The sequence below is a fragment of the Rhinopithecus roxellana genome, chromosome 10 (genome assembly GCF_007565055.1).
Source record: "Rhinopithecus roxellana isolate Shanxi Qingling chromosome 10, ASM756505v1, whole genome shotgun sequence".
Lineage (NCBI taxonomy): Eukaryota > Metazoa > Chordata > Mammalia > Primates > Cercopithecidae > Rhinopithecus > Rhinopithecus roxellana.
This window is the reverse complement of record NC_044558.1, coordinates 56,840,251-56,862,759: the sequence shown is the minus strand read 5'-3', so window position 1 is coordinate 56,862,759 and position 22,509 is coordinate 56,840,251. Positions and strand designations below refer to the sequence as shown.

Here is a 22,509-nt window from a genome sequence, read left to right as displayed (position 1 = left end):
TAGCGTAGAAAGCATGAAGATAGGCTGGGCGCGGTGGCTCAAGCCTGTAATCCCAGCACTTTGGGAGGCCGAGACGGGCGGATCATGAGGTCAGGAGATAGAGACCATCCTGGCTAATACGGTGAAAGCCCGTCTCTACTAAAAAACACACAAAAAAAGTAGCCGGGCGAGGTGGCGGGCGCCTGTAGTCCCAGCTACTCGGGAGGCTGAGGCAGGAGAATGGTGTAAACCAGGGAGGCGGAGCTTGCAGTGAGCTGAGATCTGGCCACTGCACTCCAGCCTGGGTGACAGAGCAAGACTCCGTCTCAAAAAAAAAAGAAAGAAAAAGCATGAAGATAGTATGTTCCAATTTTAAATAAAAATTATGTTGTCTGAAAGACAATAAAATTTTAGTACTGGGGGAAAAAAAAAACTAGATTGTTATTTGAAGAAGAACACACCATGGTTCTCTCCAGGTTTAAAATGGGTGCTCCCATGCAGGCTGATTTTCCGGCATTTGATCTTAACTTGAAGGCCATCTGCCTAGCCCAGCGATCAAAGAGCTGCTAAGCTGTCCTTGGTAGACTCTACTGGGCAAAGCTGTGCTATAACTCTGAAGAAAGGAAGATCTTTTAATGCTGATTATTGAAAGGATTAGAAAGATTTCTTGAAAGAGGACTAAAACACAGGAAAAATATACTTTTAGCATTTGAGACCTAGGTGTTTAAGAGTGCTTAGTGCTTAACTATTAACTCTTCTGAGGGGAGAAAGCTCCATGAAACAGGTTTCTGTTTGAGGCTGTTAATTCTTCTAGAGCAAGAACATCTACTCAACACTAACAAATGCTGGAAGCAGGCATCTGATTTCCTTTGTGCTAAGGGCTGAAATCAGTATTGGCCTCTAGCTCCCTATATTCCTATAGAACCAGCTGCAGGTAGGCAGGAAGAAAACAAAAGTTGTTTTGGCGGCACTCAGTACAATAAACCAAAAACAAGAAAGACAAACGTCTATTAAAGAGATGATAAGTAGTAGATGATACTGGGGTTATTTCGGTAAAAAGAATATCAGATTGTTATGAATGTCTTAAATATTACCTATAACCACAGCAGCCATGTGCCCCAAGTTTCTCAGAACCAATCTCAGTACCAAATATTGTCATGTTCTTTGTCCATATACTAGATTTTTAGTTTTAAAAATATGGTCACTGCAGTTTACATGCCCACTGCTACTGGGAGGCATATACTGGGCCACGTGGATAGGCTGTCATTTTCTGCAAATCGAGACCCAAATCACCTCCTCAGGAGCTCTGGCCTATTTTTGTCCTATTCTTGTCTACCCTAATTGATATCCTTGGCTACATTTATGATAAATCTGTTTCCTGACCATCCTTTCCTTCTTTTAGATACCGATCAGATTAAGTACAAGCAATTGTCAATTATCCAGCACTTGATCTAGGCCTTTAATTCCTTCAGAGAGAGAAGGAATATACAGATAAAACTCCCACCCACTTGAGGTATGGTTTATGAGCTCTTGCCCAATCACATTACCATTCAGAAGGATTTTCCTAGCTGACTTAAACCAAAAGCTTCATTGTTCCAGTCTGTCATGTCACTGCAGCAACAGCTGTCACCTCAATTATGCAGTATAATTTTTGACACAATTTATATAAGCACACAGAATTAAATCAGCAGCTGAGCAGGGAAGCAATGTTAACAAATGCTATGAATGGGTATATGATTTGCATATTATGTGGCTCATCTGTGGACTGAAGCAATCCATCCATTCCCCTCATTACTCTGAATAATCTAGAAATGGTGGATGCTCCTGGCCAGACAGCTGTATGTTTTAAAAATCAAAAGCAACAAGAAAAGCAGCCTCATGGCTGGTGCACTCTAAAATTAAGGCTATATTAAGCATTTATTCTTATTTCCTCAGCTTTGGGGCTGGGACAAGGATCCTCAAAACCCTGCTATTTCCTTACTTCTAATTGTGATTCTCTAGCCCTCCTCAACCCCAAAAAGAAAAGGATAAAGTAGGGCATTTCTTGGGGGACAAAGGCAGAAGGATATGATCAGACAAATTTCTCAATATAATAGCAACACAAGAAGAAACCAAAAGGAAATATTTTGCTGAGTAAGGAGAAAAGGTTGTGTCAACATGCTAATAATGCCAGGGCCTGTCACTTTCCAAGGTGATAGTCTTTTAGGAACATGCCTTTATTTTTATTTATTTATATTTTTTAGAGACAGGGGTCTCACTACACTGCCCAGGCTGTCTCAAACTTCTGGCTTCAAGCAATTCTCCTGCCTCAGCCTCCCAAAGTGTTGGGATTACAGGTGGTAGCCACTGTGCCTGGCCATGAAAATTCATTTTAAAAAATAAGATACAACTATAAGTTTGAGGGTAGAAAAAGGGAAGAGCATTAATATTTTGGGGATTCTTGGTGGTAAATCCAGGAGCCAAGAATGCAAGAGACTTTTAACTGCTATGAATACTTAAAATTGATATTGTGGCCAACAGCTCACCTCTAAAACTTCCCCACTGAAAATAATGGCATGGAAGGGAAACTTGGGTCCACTGAGAAGTGAGGGTCAGGTTTGAAGCCTCTTTGGTAACAGGAATGCTTTGGGAGGCCACAAAAGTTGGCAGGGTTGGAGGGTGCCTAGCACCTTGGCACAAGCAAGCACCAGGCAAACACTCACACCTACATAAATATACAGTCTAAATATGAGAAATGGAAAGAAATCATACATACATACCATATGTGATAATAAAGACAATTGTACCCTACCCCATCATCCTCATGTACTATAGTTAAAAATCTCCACAGTTAATACTCTTGTCATTTTATCACAAATTGATATCACTTTACAGAAGCATAAGTGGAGAGTGCTAAAAGCAAGACCAAAAGTCCTGGGGCTAAAAAGAGTGTCTTGACAAATTTCAGTGTAAAATTTCAAATCTTCCAAAGGATGGAGTAATTCTGGGAAGATGAGTGAGGATGAACAACAGAGGGTGGCCCAGAAGACCACACCAGAAACCCTGTATTCTCCTGGGTAGAGCTGAACAAGGTTGGGAAAGCCCCAACAGGTAGGCAGTTGCTATTGGCTTTTTAACAGACGGGCAACATCCTTTGCATCTCAACATGTCAGAACAAAGGCCAGCTAGTCAGCAACATGTTCTAAGAACCAAAGCAAGAAACCAAAATTCAACATCATTGTGACAAAATCCCCCAATCTAAAAATCGACCAACCTGAAAAGATCAAGACTCTAAGGTGATTAAAAAGTTAAAACTCATCTTGAGGTCACAGGGGAGCAGGAAGAGATCAGGGCAAAGGAAAAAAAAAATTGTGGGTATTACACTCAGTATGTAAATGCCTGGTCTTCACAGAGAGACACTCATCATTAATCAGACCATCAGTTATGTTACAAGAGAACCAATACCAACATTTCTCCTGTGGAGCACAGTGATAAGCACATTTTTTATGGATGTGTTTAGGATAGAAAGGGTTGGGTAGAAGGGAGAGGAGGCAGGGAGGTGAATGTATTATGTACAAAGAGAAATGACAGAGACCATCCCCTCCTTTAGCTCTTTGCTGTTTCTTTCTCTTTGTTTTCCGCATCCTCAGGATATGCATGCCATGTCAGTCTCTCTTCATAAAATGCTATCACAATTTGTGGACATTTCACGTTAGCTTCTTTTGCAAGAACCAGGTCAGCTTCATCTGTGTCTTTCCTGGAGAGAAAGAATATAAGATTTAAAAGGAGAGGAACAGTGAAAGAATCTGTCCAGACATTAAGTTTATATCATTACATGGATTTAGTTGACTTGATTTCCTCCTCACCTTGGTTTCAAGGTGAAAAGGACCCTTTCAATACTTTCAAGAAGAAATTAAAGTAAATGGATTAATACCTAATATATTATACAGAAACAGATGTCTGTAGCTAGAATTTAGATGTAAACCATGGTAGGCTTAGGTTAAAAAGCTGAATGATAAATAATATTAATCTGCTTCCAAAATTTTTGTGAATACAAGCATGTGAGTGAACCCAATCAAACCTACATTCAGCTCTATTAATTACGCATAAGTCAATTATACACAGGTTGGTCAATCCAGTTTCCAGATCATCTAAGTGAAGGGGTCTTAACCCTCCTCACTTTGTGTCCGTTTAAATACTCATTACCCCTCTGGTCAGAACTGTGGATTGGAACAACAAGCAAATAAAAATTTAGCTACAAATTTCAATTATCTCAGTTACACAACCTCTACTACCAAGTATAACAAAAAAAATCTAGCCACATGGTTCCTTAAACATGATTCCAAATCAATTTTTAAAAATTAAAATTATCCTGAGAAGCCCAGGCACAGCAGCTCATGCCTGTAATCCTAGCACTTTGGGAGGCTGAGGCAGGTGGATTGCTTGAGCCCAGGAGTTCGATACCAGCCTGGGTAACATGGCGAAACCCATCTCTACCAAAAAATACAAAAATTAGCTAGGCATGGTGGTGCACACTTGTGATTCCAGCTACTTGGGAGGCTGAGGTGGGAGGATCACTTGGGCTTGGGAGGTGGAGGTTGCAGTGACCTGAGATTGAACCACTGAACTCCAGCCTGGGCAACAGAGCGAGACCCTGTCTCAAAATAAATAAATAATAAAAAACAAAATAAAATTATCCTGAGATGTGGACAAGAAAAATTATCACCTTATTGGAGCAGATACTCAAATATGGACTATGGTGGAAAAAGCTAATTAATGTTAATGTAAATCGTAAGTAACCACATATGGCTGAGTAGGAAAAAGCAGTCCAGCCCAAGCGCAGTGCCTCATACCTATAATCCCAGCACTTTGGGAGGCCGAGGTGAGAGAAGCACTTGAACCCAGGGCAACATAGGAAAACCTGGTCTCTTCAAAAAAAATTTTAAAAATTAGCAGGCCATGTTGGCATGCACCTGTAGTCCCAGCTACTCAGGAGACTGAGGTAGGAAGATAACTTGAGCTCAGGAGGTCAAGGCTGCAGTGAGCTGTGATCACGCCACTGCACTCCAGCCAGGGTGACAGGGCAAGACACTGTCTAAAATAAAATTTTTAAAAAGCAGTCCAGCCTGGGCGTGGTGGCTTACACCTGTAATGCCAGCACTTTGGGAAGCCGAGGCAAGTGGATTGCTTGAGCTTAGGAGTTCAAGACGAGCCTGGCCAACATAATGAAACCCCGTCTCTACTAAAAATATAAACATTACCCAGGTGTGGTGGCACATGCCTATAATCCCAGCTACTTAGGTGGTTGGGGGATGAGAACTGCCTGAACCTGGGAGGCGAAGGTTGCAGTGAGACGAGATGGTACCACTGCACTCCAGTCTACGTGATAAGGCAAGACTCTGTCTCAAAAAACAAAACAAAACAAAACAAGCAGTCCATATAGCTCCTTACTTCTGAATATGGCAAATCTTCAAATACAGGTTTCTGGGTAATTTATCAGCAGTACTCCCATCAGATAAAATATTAAGCCTTTTGATTATATAACTGTTTTTTTTTGGGGGGGGGGACAGTCTCTCGCTCTGTTGCCCAGGCTAGAGTGCAGTAGCGCAATCTTGGCTCACTGTAAGCTCCGCCTCCCAGGTTCACACCATTCTCCTGCCTCAGCCTTCCGAGTAGCTAGGACTACAGGTGCCCGCCACCAAGCCCGGCTACTTTTTTTTTGTATTTTTAGTAGAGACGGGGTTTCACCATGTTAGCCAGGACGGTCTCAATCTCCTGACCTTGTGATCTGCCCGTCGCCTCCCAAAGTGCTGGGATTACAGGCGTGAGCCACCACGCCCGGTCTTGATTATATAACTTTTAAGGTAACATGTTTCTTTAGTGGCACTGTAACATAAACCCTCTATGTGTCACAAATCCAGAATACTCGGAAACAGAGAGGTAGTGAGGGCCACACCATAAATCACCCTGTCTTTAAGAAATCAAATTAGGGCTGGGCGCAGTGGCTCACGCCTGTAATCCCAGCACTTTGGGAGGCCAAGGCAGGCGGACTGCTTGAGGTCAGGAGTTTGAGACCAGCCTGACCAACATGGCGAAACCCCATCACTACCAAAAATACAAAAATTAGCCAGGCATGGTGGTAGGTGCCTGTAATCCCAGCTACTTGGGAGACTGAGGCAGGAGAATCACTTGAACCCGGGAGGCGGAGGTTGCAGTGAGCCAAGTTCGCGTCACTACACGCCAGGCAAAACAGACTCTGTCTCAAAAAAAGAGAAATCAAATTGAGAAGAACTATTTCCTTTTCATCTTAGCGCCATTCTCTCTCTATAGAATGAAATAACTTGTGCTTTGGCCAGTATTAGCTTTAATGCTTTTTGTTGAGATTATTTTTCTCTTTCAGACGTTATTCAGCAGGTTTGGCCCTCAGGGATGGCAGAAAGCCTCATTTGATGTCTAGCCCAGGGTCACAGGCCCATAGTCTTACAATAAGTAATTCAGAACCGTGTAAACAAATGGTTAAGTCATGTTTATATATATATATATATATTTTTTTTTTTTTTTTTTTTTTTAAGAGAGTCTCGCTCTGTCACTCAGACGGGAGTGCAATGGGTCGATCTCAGCTCACTGCAACCTCCGCCTCCCAGGTTCAAGCAATTCTCCTTCCTCAGTCTCTCAAGTAGCTGGACTACAGGCATGCACCACCACGCCCAGCTAATTTTTGTATTTTTAGTAGAGATGGAGGTTCACCACGTTAAGCAGGTTAGCCTCGAACTCCTGACCTCAAGCCATCCACCTGCCTTGACCACCCAAAGTAGGGATTACAGGTGTGAGCCACTGCACCCAACCTTTATATATTTTCTACCTCAAATTTACCTTTTTTTCTGATATGTAGTCTAATATAATTTGGCTTAATAGCAATCCATTCTGAAGCATAATTCCCATTTAACACCAATAATTGGTATCAGCTAAGGATCTCTGATATTCCAGGAGTTCAAGACCAGCCTGGCTAACACAGCAAAACCCTGTCTCTACTAAAAATACAAAAATGGGCCAGGCACAGTGCCTCACGCCTTAATCCCAGCACTTTGGGAGGCCAAGGCAGGCAGATTACCTGAGGTCGGGAGTTCGAGACCAGCCTGAACAACAAAGAGAAACCCTGTCTCTACTAAAAATATAAAATTAGCCGGGCATGGCGGTGCATACCTGTAATCCCAGCTACTTAGGAGTCTGAAGCAGGAGAATTGCTTGAACCCGGAGGTGGAGGTTGCGGTGAGCCAAGATCACACCATTGCACTCCAGCCTGGGCAACAAGAGCAAGACTCCGCCTCAAAATTAATGAATTAATTAATAAAAATACAAAAATTAGCCAGGCATGGTGGTGGGCGCCTGTAATCCCAGCTACTTGGGAGGCTGAGACAGGAGATTCACTTGAACCCGGGAGGCGGAGGTTGCAGTGAGCTGAGTGAGATCGCGCCACTGCACTCCAGCATGGGCAACAAAGAGCGAAACACTGTTTCAAAAAAAAAAAAAAAATCTCTGACATTGAAAATTCATGGTTTGGGAATATGCAGTCTTGCCACCCTATCTTCCACACAAATTCAAGTCACTGGCAAAGAAACACAATTGTAACATGAAGCCAAATCTCTCTCACCATTTCATTAGGAACATTAAATCACCACAGGAATCTGTTGCCCCAATGATCTTTTCTGGTTCCAGTCCTCTCTCAAATCCCCGAGCGATATCATTGCTCTGCTATAAATAGAAGACGAAGAAAGGTTACAGCTTGTGGAAAGAGTAAAATAACTCCCTGTTTCTAGGCTCAACAAAACACAACCTAAGTTAATATCTCCTGATATCATTTCTGTTACCAATTCAGAAAAATTTTTAGAACTTAATACTAAGTACTGACAGTGACAATGAAGTGACAGTGATGCCAAGAGATACTTCTGTAAGATGTGATTATCGGCCGGGCACGGTGGCTCAATCCTGTAATCCCAGCACTTTGGGAGGCCGAGACGGGCAGATCACGAGGTCAGGAGATCGAGACCATACTGGCTAACACGGCGAAACCCCGTCTCTACTCAAAAATACAAAAAACTAGCCGGGCGAGGTGGTGGGCGCCTGTAGTCCCAGCTACTCGGGAGGCTGAGGCAGGAGAATGGTGTAAACCAGGGAGGCGGAGCTTGCAGTGAGCTGAGATCCGGTCACTGCACTCCAGCCTGGGCAACAGACAGAGCAAGACTCCGTCTCAAAAAAAAAAAAAAAAAAAAAAAAAAAAAAAGATGTGATTATCTTTCCTGGAATTCCCCCAGAAGACTGGAGGTGAATCCTAAAAGTCTCTAATGTCCTGTAAGATACTCTGGAGTCAGCCAGGCATGGTGGCTCACGCCTGTAATCCCAGAACTTGGGAGGCCGAGGCGGGCGGATCACAAGCTCAGGAGTTCAAAACCAGCCTGGCCAACATGGTGAAACCCCATCTCTACTAAAAATACAAAAACATAGCCAGGCATGGTGGCAGGTGCCTGTAACCCTAATTATTCGGGAGACTAAGGCAGGAGAATTGCTTGAACCTGGGATGCAGAGATTGCAGTGAGCAGAGATCGCACCACAGAATTTCAGCCTAGGCAACACAGCAAGACTCCGTCTCAAAAAAAAAAAAAGGTACTCTGGAGTCAACATCTAGGAATTCCTCTAATCCCACTCACTTGGAATCTCCTTAATATTGTAAATAAGCAGGCCGGGCGCGGTGGCTCAAGCCTGTAATCCCAGCACTTTGGGAGGCCGAGACAGGTGGATCACGAGGTCACGAGATCGAGACCATCCTGGCTAACACGGTGAAACCCCGTCTCTACTAAAAAATACAAAAAACTAGCCGGGCGAGGTGGCGGGCACCTGTAGTCCCAGCTACTAGGGAGGCTGAGGCAGGAGAATGGCGTGAACCCGGGAGGCGGAGCTTGCAGTGAGCTGAGATCTGGCCACTGCACTCCAGCCCGGGCGACAGAGCGAGACTCCGTCTCAAAAAAAAAAAAGAAGAAAAAAAAATATTGTAAATAAGCTTCTGAAATGTTAAAGAATACCCTGTTTACCCTAACTATATCTTTTCATCTTATGAACTTCAAATATACTACCTCTCTCTCAATCTTTATTTTTTTAGACTTTTAGTTTACCTTAACACTAACCAATAATTTTAACACATTTCACAGTCACCTATATTTATGAAAGAATAGAGGTAAGAATTATGCAAGGCCAATACTATTAAATAGCAAAATTTCAGAGATCACAAACACCAATACCTATATGCTTGGTTGGACAGAAGGCCCTGGTCAGTGCCTATCCCCTCTGGATGTAGATGATTGCTAGCATTAGAAGGCAGAACTGGACTGTGATTGAAAACAAAAACAAAAAAGAAAACAAAAACAAAAAACTGGCTTGGTGCAGTGACTCATGCCTGTAATCCCAGCACTTTGGGAGGCTGAGACAGGAGGATTGCTTGAGACTAGGAGTTGAAGACCAGCATAGGCAACTGTCTCTGTAAATTAGCTGGGCACAGTGGTGCACACCTGAAGTGTGCTACTCCAACTCAGGAGGCTGAGGTGGGAGGATCCCTTGGACCCAGGAGTTCGAGGCTGCAGTGAGCTATGATCATGCCACTGTGCTCCATGGTGGGCAACATAGTGAGAACCTGTCTCTTAAGACAGAAAGAAGAAAATTTGATAATTGATGAGTATTGAAACTTGGTCTAAATGCAGTAATACAATCTAGACAAGGAGCACAGGTTCTAATCCAGGTGTAATAATACTGATGAGAGCCAAAAAGCAAAATTTTATACAAGCCAGATAATTTTTTTTTTTTTTTTTTTTTTTTGAGACAGTCTCCCTCTGTTGCCCAGGCTAAAGTGCAGAGGCGCAATCTCGGCTCACTGCAGCCTCCGCCTGCCAGGTTCAAGTGATTCTCCTGCCTCAGCTTCCCGAGTAGTTGGGATTACAGGTGCATGCCACCGCACCTGGCTAATTTTTCCATTTTTAGTAGAGACGGGGGTCTCACCATGTTGACCAGGCTGGTCTCAAACTCCTGGCCTCAGGTGATCCACCCCACCTCGGCCTCCCAAAGTGCTGAGATTACAGGCGTGAGCCATCACACCCGGTTACGCCTGACTAATTTTTGTATTTTCAGTAGAGACAGGGTTTCACCATGTTGACCACACTGGTCTCGAACTCCTGGCCTCAAGTGACCCACATGCCTCAGCCTCCCAAAGTGCTGGGATTACAGGTGTGAGCCACCACACCTGGTCTAAACTAGGGAACTTTAAAAAACTTTATTATGGAAGATAATGTTAGCCTCTCCAGTGGCAACACAAAAAAAAGATTTAGAGGTGCCCAAATGAACTAAATATCTACTGCCTGATTTTCATAATAAAATCTCTTTGATCTTATGTTCACTTGCTTTCTTCTGAGATATACAAAGCATTTGGGGTCCGGGTGGTCCCCAAAGATACCAAAATCCACAACTGGAAGGAAATTCCATGCATGGATCAATGAGAGATACTGACTTTTAAAAACATAGCCTCTTTTAGGGGCGCTTACAGGGAAGAAGTTCCCAGATGTTCACACAGCTGCTCACAGCTGGAATGCTGGCACATGGACTAAGTTGTAAATCATAACTGGCAACTGAAAACAGTTTGCTACATAGGGAGGGAAGGGGAGGCAAATGGAAGAAAAATGTTCAAGCTGCTGAAAAGGAGCCGGGGCGAAGAAAATGCTAAAATCATCATATAGGCAGTAATCTTAAATCAGGCATAATGCAAACTAACAAATTTCTTCTCCAGGGGTCTTAAAAAAGATACACAATCCCCTCCTGTACCTTTAAAACATACAATCACCTATCATCCCAGCTGTCTACCTGACAGCAGCCAGTACTGCTAAGAATGCTATCGGGGCCCCAGATGAACATTATGATGTAAGGGACATGTGGGGGTTGTTCTCAAGGTCGTCAGCTTCAGAACCTGGCCTAAGAACAAAACTCTCTGCACTGGCCAGTGCTTCTAAGTCAGATTATTCAGACAGCTCTTTTTTAAAAATGACAGAGGCCAGGCATGGTGGCTCATGCCTGTAATCACAGCACTTTGGGAGGCCGAGGCGGTTGGATCACCAGGTCAGGAGATTGAGACCATTCTGGCTAACATGGTAAAACCCTGTCTCTACTAAAAATGCAAAAAATTAGCCAGGTGTGGTGGCATGTGCCTGTAGTCCCAGCTACTAGGAAGGCTGAAGCAGGAGAATCGCTTGAACCCAGGAGGCGGAGGTTGCAGTGAGATCGTGCCACTGCACTCCAGGCTAGGCAACAGAGCAAGACTCTGTCTATAAAAAAAAAAAAAAAAAAAAAAAAAAAAAAAAAAAAATTCTAATTTTACTGGTCTGGGGTGCATCTTAGGCACTAGAAATTTTTTTAATGTACCCCTCAGGTGATTATGATGTGTAGACAGGGTTGAGAACTAATGTTCTAGAAAGGTATAGTATATATCTAATTAGAATGAAGATAAATAGGGATGATTGTGGCTGCTACTCTGGAAGGCTGGAAGATTCCGAAGTAGACTTATGCTTTTATTAAATGTAAAGTGTATGATACATCCTTCACCACAAAAGGCTTCATAACCTTGAAATAAATGAAAGGAGTGGAAGCTGGGGGCGGGAGGAGATGGAAGAGTGTGTGTATTTATGCGCCCACACACAAATGAAAAAAGAGAGAGGCAGTAACAGTGCTTATTCTACTTACTTGAGAGCTAAAGATCAGAAGGATTAAAGCAACTAAACAAACCAAAATTTCATAAATACACTTTCCAAAACTGAAGAAAATACAAAAATTAATTTTGTATGTCAAGTATGTAGAAATAATAGATTGAGAGAATATAAATGCCACTGAACTGTACACTTTAAAATTGTTAATTGAGCCAGGTGCAGTGGCTCACACCTGTAATCCCAGCACTTTGGGAAGCCAAGGCAGGCGGATCACCTGAGTTCCAGAGTTCAAGACCAGCCTGACCAACGTGGAGAAACACCCTCTCTACTAAAAAAACAAAACTAGCTGGGCATGTTGGTGCATGCCTGTAATACCAGCTACTCTGGAAGGCTGAGGTAGGAGAATCACTTGAACCCAGGAGACGGAGCGTGCAGTGAGCCAAGATCATGCCATTGAACTCCAGCCTGGGCAACAAGAGTGAAACTCCATCTCAAAAAAATAAATAAATAAAAAATAAAAATACAAATACAAAAATTAGCTGGCTGTGGTGGCACATGCCTGTAATTCCAACTACTCAGGAGGCTGAGACAGGAGAATCGCTTGAACCCAGGAGGTGAATTGAAGGTTGCAGTAAGCTAAGATCATGCCCCTGCACTCCAGCCTAGGTGACAGAGCAAGACTCTGTCTCAAAAAAAATAAATAAATAAAAATAAATAAAATATTTAATTGTATATTATATGATTTTCACTGCAAAAAAAGATTATCAACGATTGAAAGCAAATGCTATCACTGGAACAAAAAAAAGGGCCAGGCGCAGTGGCTCATGCCTATAATCCCAGCACTTTGGGAGGCCAAGGCGGGCGGATCACAAGGTCAGGGGGGTTTGAGACGAGCCCAGCCAACATGGTGAAACCCTGTCTCTACTAAAGATACAAAAAATTAACCAGGCATGGTGGCGTGTGCCTGTAATCTCACCTACTTGGGAGGCTGAGGCAGGAGAAACACTTCAACCCAGGAGGTGGAGGTTCCAGTGAGCCAAGATCACACTATTGCACTCTAGCCTGGGTGACAGAGAGAAACTCTGTCTCCAAAAAAAAAAGAAAAAAGAAAAAAGGAAGAGACATGGCAAACATTTCAAAGCCCCGGCCAGGCATGGTGGCTCATGTCTGTAATCTCAACACTTTGGGAGCCCGAGGCAGGCAGATCACGAGGTCAGGAGTTCAAGACCAGCCTGACCAACATGGTGAAACCCCGTCTCTACTAAAAATACAAAAATCAGCTGGGCGTGGTGGCGTGCACCTATAATCCCAGTTACTACTGAGGCAGGAGATTCATTTGAAGCCAGGAGGCGGGAGACTGCAGTGAGCTGAGATCAAGTCACTGCACTCCAGCCTGGGCAACAGAGCAAGACTCTGTCTCAAAACAAAACATTTCCAAGCCCCTTTCTATTCTTAAAAAATTCACCAATGATCCTGTTTCTCTAAGATAACTAAGTCCTCTACTTATAGAGAAGGCAGAGGAGTGATTTAACAGTTTACAAAGATTTAATTTTGCCACCTTAATACAATTCAGTGGCCACAAATTACATTTCTCACTTAGCCAGGAGAGGGAGCTGTAATCAACATACCTCCCTGGAAGCTCTTTTGTTCAACAATTTACCTCACAGTTCCATCCTTACAATAGAAATAACCATATTAAAATATGATACTTCTATGTATTATTATTTTGGTGGCAAAAGAATAGTTTGGGGAAAAAAGGGAAAGGAAGCTTACCTCTCTCTTTTTTTTGGATTTGATATCATCGGCACTGTTTGAGAAATTCGATTTCCTCTTGTTACTTTCTGACTTCTCCCTGGGTTTATTATTTTCACCCTCCTTCATCTTCTTATACTTTTTCATAAATTCGGAAATTAGCTCAGGGCAATCCAAGTTTTTCTCAGGTTCCCAAGTATTGTGCTCCCTGGGTAAGAAAAATGGGAAAAATTAAAAAAAAAAGGGGGGGGGAGTAAAGAATGAGGAAAAATATCCATTGCCTTATTTCAAAGAGGACATTCAGACAAAAAGCACAGAGAAACCCTACGCTTTAAAGAAGGTAACAAATTTGATCCTAGATTTCTACCCAGGAAAAATCAAAAAAAAAAAAAAAAAAAAGAAAAGGCCCACACAAAGACTTATTTACAATTGTTTACAGCAGCATTTTAATACTCAAAAACAGAAAACAAATTCAAATGTTCATCAATGGATAGTGACATGGAAAAACAAAATATGGTATATCCATACAAAGGAATATTATTCAACAAAAATAAACAAAATACTAAAACATGCTACAACTTGGAAGAAACCCAAAAACATTATATTAAGTGAAAGAAATAAGACACAAGATACTACATACTATCTAATTCCATTTATATGAAATGTCTGAGAAAGACAAAGTTATAGAGACAGAAAGCAGATCAGCCAGGCACAGTGGCTCACACCTGTAATCCCAGCACTCTGGGAAACCAAGGCAGGCAGATCACTTGAGGTCAGGAGTTTGAGACCAGCCTGGCCAACACAGTGAAACTGTGCCTCTACTAAAAATACAAAAAATAGCTTGGTATGGTGGTACACACCTGTAGCCCTAGCTACTTGGGAGGCTGAGGCAGGAGAATCGCTTGAGCCCAGGAAGGGGAGGTTGCAGTGAGCTGAGATTGCGCCACTACACTCCAGCCTGGGCGAAAAAGTCATACTCTGTCTCCAAAAAAAAAAAAAAAAAAAAAAAGCAGATCAGTGATTGCCTGGGGCTGAGGGAGTTGTAATTAACTACAAATGGGAATCAAGAGAATTAATTTTGGGGGACATGTAAATGTTCTAAACCTGGATCACAGTGGTGGTTGCATAGCTCTGTAAATTTACTACAAATCATTTAATTGGAGCCAGGCACAGTGGCTAACGCCTGTAATCCCAGCACTTTGGGAGGCACTCAGGAGTTCAAGACCAGCCTGGTCAATATTGCAAAACCCTGTCTCCACTAAAAATACAAAAATAAGCTGGGCTTGGTGGTGCACACCTGCAGTCCCAGCTACTCAGGAGGCTAGGGCATGAGAACTGCTTGAATCTGGGAGGCTGAGGTTGTAGTGAGCCAAGATTAAACCACTGCATTCCAGTCTGGGCAACAGAGTGAGACTCTATCACCAAAAAAAAAAAAAAAAAAAAAAATCATTTAATTGGGCTGGGCACAGTGGCTCGCGCCTGTAATCTCAGCACTTTGGGAGGCCAAGGTGAGGAGATCACTTGAGCCCACCAGTTCAATCAAGACCAGCCTAAGCAACATAGCAAGACTCTGTCTCCACAGAAACTTTAAAAATTACTCAGGCATGGTGGCTTGCACCTGTAGATCCCTTGAGCCCAGAAGGCTGAGCCTGCAGTGAACCGTGACAGTACCACTGCACTCCCACCTGGGTAACAGAGTAAGATACTGTCTCAAAAAAAACACAAACAAACAAAAAAGAAAATCACTGAATTTGTACAATTTTTTTTTTTTTTTTTTTTTTAAAGATGAGAGTCTCACTCTGTCTTGCAGGCTGGAGTGCAGTGGCATGATATTGGCTCACTGCAACCTCCAGGTTCAAGCGGTTCTCTGGCCTCAGCCTCCCCGGTAACTGGGATTACAGGCGTGCGGCCACCAATTTTTGTATTTTTAGTGGAGACGGGGTTTCACCACGTTGACCAGGCTGGTTTCGAACTCCTGACCTCAAGTGATCCGCCTGCCTCGGCCACTCAAAGTGCTGGAATTTGAGTGGCCACCGCATCCAGCCTGAATTGTACAATTTCAATGGGTAAATTTTATGGCGTTTATACCTCGATAAAGCTGTTTAAAAACCCAAATTTCAGCCAGGCACGGTGGCTCACGCATGTAATCCCAGTACTTTGGGAGGCTGAAGGGGGTGGATCACCTGAGGTCAGGAGTTCCAGACCAGCATGGCCAACGTAGTGAAACCCTGTCTCTACTAAAACTGCCAAAATCATGGCTGGGCGCGATGACTCACGCCTGTAATCTTAGCACTTTGGGAGGCTGAGGGGTGCGGATAACAAGGTTGGGAGTTCAAGACCATCCTGGCTAACAGGGTGAAACCCCATCTCTATAAAAACTACAAAAATTAACCAGGCGTGGTGGCACACCCACACGCCTGTAGTCCCAGCTACTCAGGAGGCTAAGGCAGGAGAATCACCTGAACTCAGGAGGTAAGGTTGTAGTGAGCTAAGATCAGGCCACTGCACTCCAGCCTGGGTGACATATGAGACTCCATCACAAAACAAAACAAAAACCAAAAAATTATCTGGGTGTTGTGGTGCACACCTGTAATCCCAGCTACCTGGGAGGCTGAGGCAGGAGAATCGCTTGAAGCTGGGAGGTGGAGGTTGCAGGTTGCAGTGAGCCGAGATTGCACCACTGCACTCCAGTCTGGGTGACAGAGCAAGACTTCCTTTCAAAAAAAAAAAAAAAAAATTTGCTGGCTAGGCATGGTGGCTCACGCCTGTAATCCCAGCACTTTGGGAGGCCAATGTGGGCAGATCACCTGCAGTCAGGAGTTTGAGACCAGCCTGGCCAACGTGATGAAACCTTATCTCTACTAAAAATACAAAAATTAGCCAGGACTGGTGGTGCACACCTGTAGTCCCAGCTATTCAGAAGGCTGAGGCAGGAGAATCACTTGAACCCAGGAGGAGGAGGCTGCAGTGAACTGAGATCACACCACTGCACACCATCCTGGGCGACAGAGCAAGACTCCATCTCAAAAAATAAAAAATAGGCCAGGCGAGGTGGCTCATGCCTATAAATCCCAGCACTTTGGGAGACCAAGGCGAGCAGATCACGAGATCAGGAGATGGAGACCATCCTGGCTAACATGGTGAAACCCCGTCTATACTAAAAATATAAAAAATTAGCCAGACATGGTGGCCCGCGCCTGTAGTCTCAGCTACTCAGGAGGCCAGGCAGGAGAACTGCTTGAACCCAGGAGACAGAGGCTGCAGTGAGCCGAGATCGCGCCACTGCACTCAAGCCTAGGCGACAGAGTGAGACTTCATCTCAAAAAAAAAAGAAATGGCCGGGCGCGGTGGCTCAAGCCTGTAATCCCAGCACTTTGGGAGGCTGAGACGGGCGGATCATGAGGTCAGGAGATGGAGACCATCCTGGCTAACACGGTGAAACCCCGTCTCTAGTAAAAAAAATACAAAAACTAGCCAGGCGAGGTGGCGGGCGCCTGTAGTCCCAGCTCCTCGGGAGGCTGAGGCAGGAGAATGGCGTAAACCCGGGAGGCGGAGCTTGCAGTGAGCTGAGATCCGGCCACTGCACTCCAGTCCGGGCGACAGAGCGAGACTCTGCCTCAAAAAAAAAAAAAAAAAAGAAATGAAAAATAAAAAATAAAAATAAATAATTCTTAAAAATAAAAACACAAATTTGAATTCTAGTTTCAAAGTGGCAAAAACAGCATGATTTCACACATACAATCACCTGTGCAACTCCCGGAAAGGACAACTTAATAAATAATAAGTTATGCGGCCAGGCACGGTGGCTCAAGCCTATAATCCCAGCACTTTGGGAGGCCGAGGCAGGCAGATCAAGAGGTCAGGATATCGAGACCATCCTGGCTAACACGGTAAAACCCCATCTCTACTGAAAACACAAAAAATTAGCCGGGCGTGGTGGCGGGCGCCTGCAGTCCCAGCTACTGGGGAGGCTGAGGTGAGAGAATGGCGTGAACCTGGGAGGCGGAGCTTGCAGTGAGCCAAGATCGCGCCACTGCACTCCAGCCTGGGGGACAGAGCAAGACTCTGTTTCAAAAATTAATAATAATAAATTATGCACCGCCCTTTTATAATCTTAAATAACTGTTACTCATATTTTTTTAGATTTTTTTTTTTTTTTTTTTTGAGACAATGTCTCCACCCTGTCACCCAGTCTGGAATGCAGTGGCATGATCACGACTCACTGCAGCCTTGACCTCCCAGGCTCAAGTGATCCTCCTGTCTCAGAATTCCAAGTAGCTGGGACTATAGCAGTGCACCACCATGCCCAGCTACTTTTTTTGGGAGGGGGGTAGAGATGGGGTCTCACTATGTTGCCTAGGCTGATCTCAAACTCCTGGGCTCAAGTGGTCTTCCTGCCTTGGCCTCCCAAAGTGCTGGTGTTACAGGAGTGAGCTACCACACCCAGCCCATCTTGGGTATTTTATTTGTTGGTTTTATTTATTTATTATTTTTTATTATGTTTTTTCTTTTTTTTTTTTTTTTTGAGATGGGGTCTGGCTCTGTCGCCCAGGTTGGAGCGCGGTGGTGCGATCTCGGCTCACTGCAAGCTCCGCCTCCCAGGTTCACGCCATTCTCCTACCTCAGCCTCCGGAGTAGCTGGGGCTTACAGGCGCCTGCCACCATGCCCGGCTAATTTTTTTGTATTTTTAGTAGCGACGAGGTTTCACCATGTTATCCAAGATAGTCTTGATTTCCTGACCTCGTGATCCGCCCGCCTCGACCTCCCAAAGTGCTGGGATTACAGGCATGAGCCACGGTGCCCGGCCTATTTTTTATTATTTTTTGAGATGGAGTTTTCTTGTCGCCCAGGCTGGAGTGCAATGGCGCGATCTCGCCTCACTGCAACCTCCGCCTCCTGGGTTCAAGTGATTCTCCTGCCCCAGCATCCCGGGTAGCTGGGATTACAGGTACCCACCACCACATCCAGCTAATTTCACCCAACATGGGGCTTCCTCATGTTGACCAGGCTGGTCTCGAACTCCTGACCTCAACTGATCTGCCTGTCTTGGCCTCCCAAAGTGATGGGATTACAGGCGTGAGCCACTGCGCCTGGCCTTTGTTTATTTTAAATAAGGTTTCTTGCTGGGCGCGGTGGCTCACGCCTATAATCCCAGCACTTTGGAAGGTCGATTCAGGCAGATCATCTGAGGTCGGGAGTTTGAGACCAGCCTGACCAAATTGGTGAAACCCCATCTCTACTAAAAATACTAAATGAGCCAGGCATGGTGGTGCCTTCCTGTAATCTCAGCTACTCAGGAGGTTGAGGCGGGAGAATCGCTTGAACCTGGGAGGCAGGAGGTTGTGGTGAGCTGAGTTCGAGCCATTGCACTCCAGCCTGGGCAACAAGAGTGAAACTCCATTTCAAAAAAAATAATAATAATAAGGTTTCTTCAGATGGGAATGATTTGAACACATGCCATAATAACCTGACTCAAGTAGAAAGCAGAAAGATGGAAAAATCTGAGCTATTTACTCTCGACCTAAACAAGTTTCTACAAAAGGAACACAATATTGAGACAAAATTTATTTCTAAATCATTTGAGCTAAAATGGGAAAGCTTCTCCTTTATATCCCTTCTCTCAGCAGAAAAAAAAAATTCCTCAGCCGGGCAGGGTGGCTCACGTCTCTAATCCCAGCACTTTGGGAGGTGGAAGCAGGTAGATCACCTGAGGTCAGGAGTTCGAGACCAGCCTGGCCAACATGGTGAAACCCCATCTCTACTAAAAATACAAAAATTAGATGGGTGTGGTGGCAGGCACCTGTAATCCCATCTAATCGGGAGGCTGAGGCAGGAGAATCGTTTGAACCCGGGAGAGGGAGGTTACAGGGAGCCGAGATCGCGCCATTGCACTCTAGCCTGGGCAATAAGAGCGAAACTCTTGTCTCAAAAAAAAAAAAAAAAAAGTTGGCTGGGCGCGGTGGCTCACGCCTGTAATCCCAGCACTTTGGGAGGCCGAGGCAGGCAGATCACGAGGTCAGGAGATCGAGACCATCCTGGCGAACACAGTGAAACCCCGTCTCTACTAAAAATACAAAAAAATTAGCCGGGCCTAGTGGTGGGCGCCTATAGTCCCAGCTTCTAGGGAGGCTGGGGCGGCATGAACCTGGGAGGCGGCGGAGCTTGCAGTGGGCTGAGATCGCGCCACTGCACTTCAGCCTGGGTGACAGAGCGAGACTCCATCTCAAAAAAAAAAAAAAGTCAAGAAAAAAAATTCCTCACACAGTAACTTTCCCCAAAACCCACATACCACATAGTTTACCATTCCAGAGGAAATTAACATACTAATATTGAAAGGTGTACCAACACTATAACACAAGCCAAATAGACTTGGGGGTTGGGAGGAGTCTATTGAAAACTAGGAAAGCCAGTCCTATAAGGGGATTATCCCTTTTCCTAACACTTTGGCACTGCTGCTTCTACTTCGGTTTCCACCCAAAAGACAACATAGTATGATTTAAAAAGAGCCTAGGTTGGCCAGGGACAGTGATTCACACCTATAATCCCAGCACTTCGAGAGGCCAAGGCAGGCAGACTGGTTGAACCCAAGAATGCGAGACCAGCCTGGGTAACACAGTGAGACCCTGTCTCTATTGTAAAGATAAAAATATGTAAAAATTTAAATTAAAAAAAATTAAAGTTTTTGAAGAGGCAGGGTCTTGCTATGTTAACCAGACAGGAGTGCAGTGGCTATTCACAGGCCTAATCTCACTAATGCTCAGAACAGGAGTTCTGACCTGCTCTGGTTCACTCCTCCTTAGGCAACCTGGTGGTCCCTCACTCCTGGGAGGTCACTATATTGATGCCAAACTATTTTTTTTTTTGAGACGGAGTCTCGCTCTGTCGCCCAGGCTGGAGTGCAGTGGCCGGATCTCAGCTCACTGCAAGCTCCGCCTCCCGGGTTTATGCCATTCTCCTGCCTCAGCCTCCCGAGTAGCTGGGACTACAGGCGCCAGCCACCTCGCCCAGCTAGCTTTTTTTTTTTTTGTATTTTTTTTTAGTAGAGACGGGGTTTCACCGTGTTAGCCAGGATGGTCTCGAACTCCTGACCTCGTGATCCGCCCGTCTCGGCCTCCCAAAGTGCTGGGATTACAGGCTTGAGCCACTGCGCCCGGCCATTGATGCCAAACTTAATGCAGACACCTGATCCGTTTAGTGCACTATAGCCCAGAACTCCTGGACTCAAGCAATCCTCCCACTTCAGCCTCCCTAGTAGCTGGGACTACAGGTACACACCACCACACCTGGACTCTAAATGCTTTTATGAGAATCAAAAGAAGCACGAGAGGTAGAATCTGATCACTGTCTAGCACAAAGTAGGCATTCAGTTATAGACAATGCTGATTTGTTCCAGTCTTTCATGAAATCCAGGGCATTTCTGAAAAAGGACCAATGTTTAATTTGTCTACCCCAAACCTTATCTTTCCCCCTTTCATCTATGGTACGGTACCAGTAGCTCAATGACAGAGAAAGAATTTCAAGTATCTTTCAAACATCCCAAAATATTTCCAGTGGTGATTCAATGGGCCCAATAAACATCTTCAAAATCTTCAGGTGTTACTTTAGTTCCTATCTGTTAGTGCTCTAGAGGTCTCTCAAACTCAACAGTTCTCATCACTGGTGGAAGCTGTGATACCACTCCTCTCTAGAAAGAGGGCATCTTCTGATTGTTGTGCTACCCATACTTGCACTCTGGGTGCTAGAGATGCTAAGCATCCTGCAAAATGCGTGAATGATCCCACCTACAACGCCAATAATTCTCCAGATGAGAAACTTTGATCATGTAATGAAATAACCTCCTGTATGTTTCAAAGGTTCTTGACACATAGCCTTTATCCAAAAGTATTGGTAAACCACTGTATCTTTCAGTGTATTTAGGTCCTATACTGCAGAGCTGTGCCATCCAATATGGTAACCACTAGCCACATCTGCCTATTTGAAATGCAGCTAGTTTGAATGGAGATGCACTATAAAGTGTAAAATATATCCCAGATTTTCAAGTCTTAGCACACACACACACAAAATTTCATTAATAACTTTTGTACTGATTAACGCTGAAATAGTATTTTTCATATACTAGGTTAAATAAAATATTATTAAAATTAATTTCACAGCCGGGCATGGTGGCTCACACCTGTAATCCCAGCACTTTGGGAGGCCAAGGCAGGTGGCTCACTTGAGCCTGGAAGTTCCAGACCAGCCTGAGCAACATGGCAAAACCCTGCCTCTACTGAAAACACAGTCACCCAGGCTGGAGTGCAGTGGCGCAATCCTGGCTCACTGCAACCTCTGCCTCCTGAGTTCAAGCGATTCTCCTACCTCAGCCTCCCCAGTAGCTAATTTTTTAATTTTTAGTAGATGGGGTTTCACCATGTTGGCCAGGAGGGTCTCAAACTCCTGACCTCAGGTGATCCGCCCGCCTCAGCCTCCCAAAGTGCTGAGATTAAGAGTACAAGCCACCGCGCCTGGCCTTATAAGCACTACTGTTTATCCTTATTTCACTGAGGAGATAAAATGATTAAGGAAATTAGCCAAGGCTATCCAGTTTGTATCATAAGTGATGGAGTTAGAATCTAGATCCAGGCAATCTGACTCCCTAGTCTGTGCTCCTAACCAATTCATTATACTGCCTTTCAAAAGCAGTATCATTAGCACATAAGCTCCACAAGCGGGGAGATTTTGTTTTGTTTACTGCTGTGTCTTCTAACTCTTAGGAAGAGTGCGGGAGGGGGAAGAAAAAGACAAAGATGCTCGTGATTCCTAAGGAAATAAACCAAAGGTATCTATCTCTACAGAGTACCAAAGCCTGGGGAAAAAAAGGAACTTACTCAGAAAAGCCTTTCCACTTCAGTAGATATTCCACTTGTCCCTTAACTACACGCCTGTCTAGCACCTTCTCCACAACGTACTCCTCCTCATCCTCTGAAGAAGAACTGTCAGCTGTCCGCTTGGTTTTCTTTCCCATGTTGCACACCGTTCCACCTGAAAGACTAAGGCCACCGGGTCCCTGTAAAGGCAAAGGAC

At 44.4% G+C, this 22,509-nt stretch overlaps 1 protein-coding gene across 1 annotated transcript in view; it reads right to left on the bottom strand.

Annotated features, from left to right (window-relative positions):
* Positions 1 to 2,813: 2,813 nt before the first annotated feature.
* The window catches only part of CBX5 (chromobox 5), a 44,588-nt gene continuing 24,892 nt past the window's right edge, over positions 2,814 to 22,509 (bottom strand). Inside the window, exons 2-5 of the mRNA XM_010373870.2 lie at positions 22,314 to 22,492; positions 13,467 to 13,653; positions 7,610 to 7,710; positions 2,814 to 3,715 (exon numbers count right to left, since the gene is read on the bottom strand). Of these exons, the coding sequence (XP_010372172.1) occupies positions 3,565 to 3,715; positions 7,610 to 7,710; positions 13,467 to 13,653; positions 22,314 to 22,450 (576 nt within the window). The 5' untranslated portion in view covers positions 22,451 to 22,492 and the 3' untranslated portion in view covers positions 2,814 to 3,564. The remainder of the gene's footprint in view (positions 3,716 to 7,609; positions 7,711 to 13,466; positions 13,654 to 22,313; positions 22,493 to 22,509) is intronic.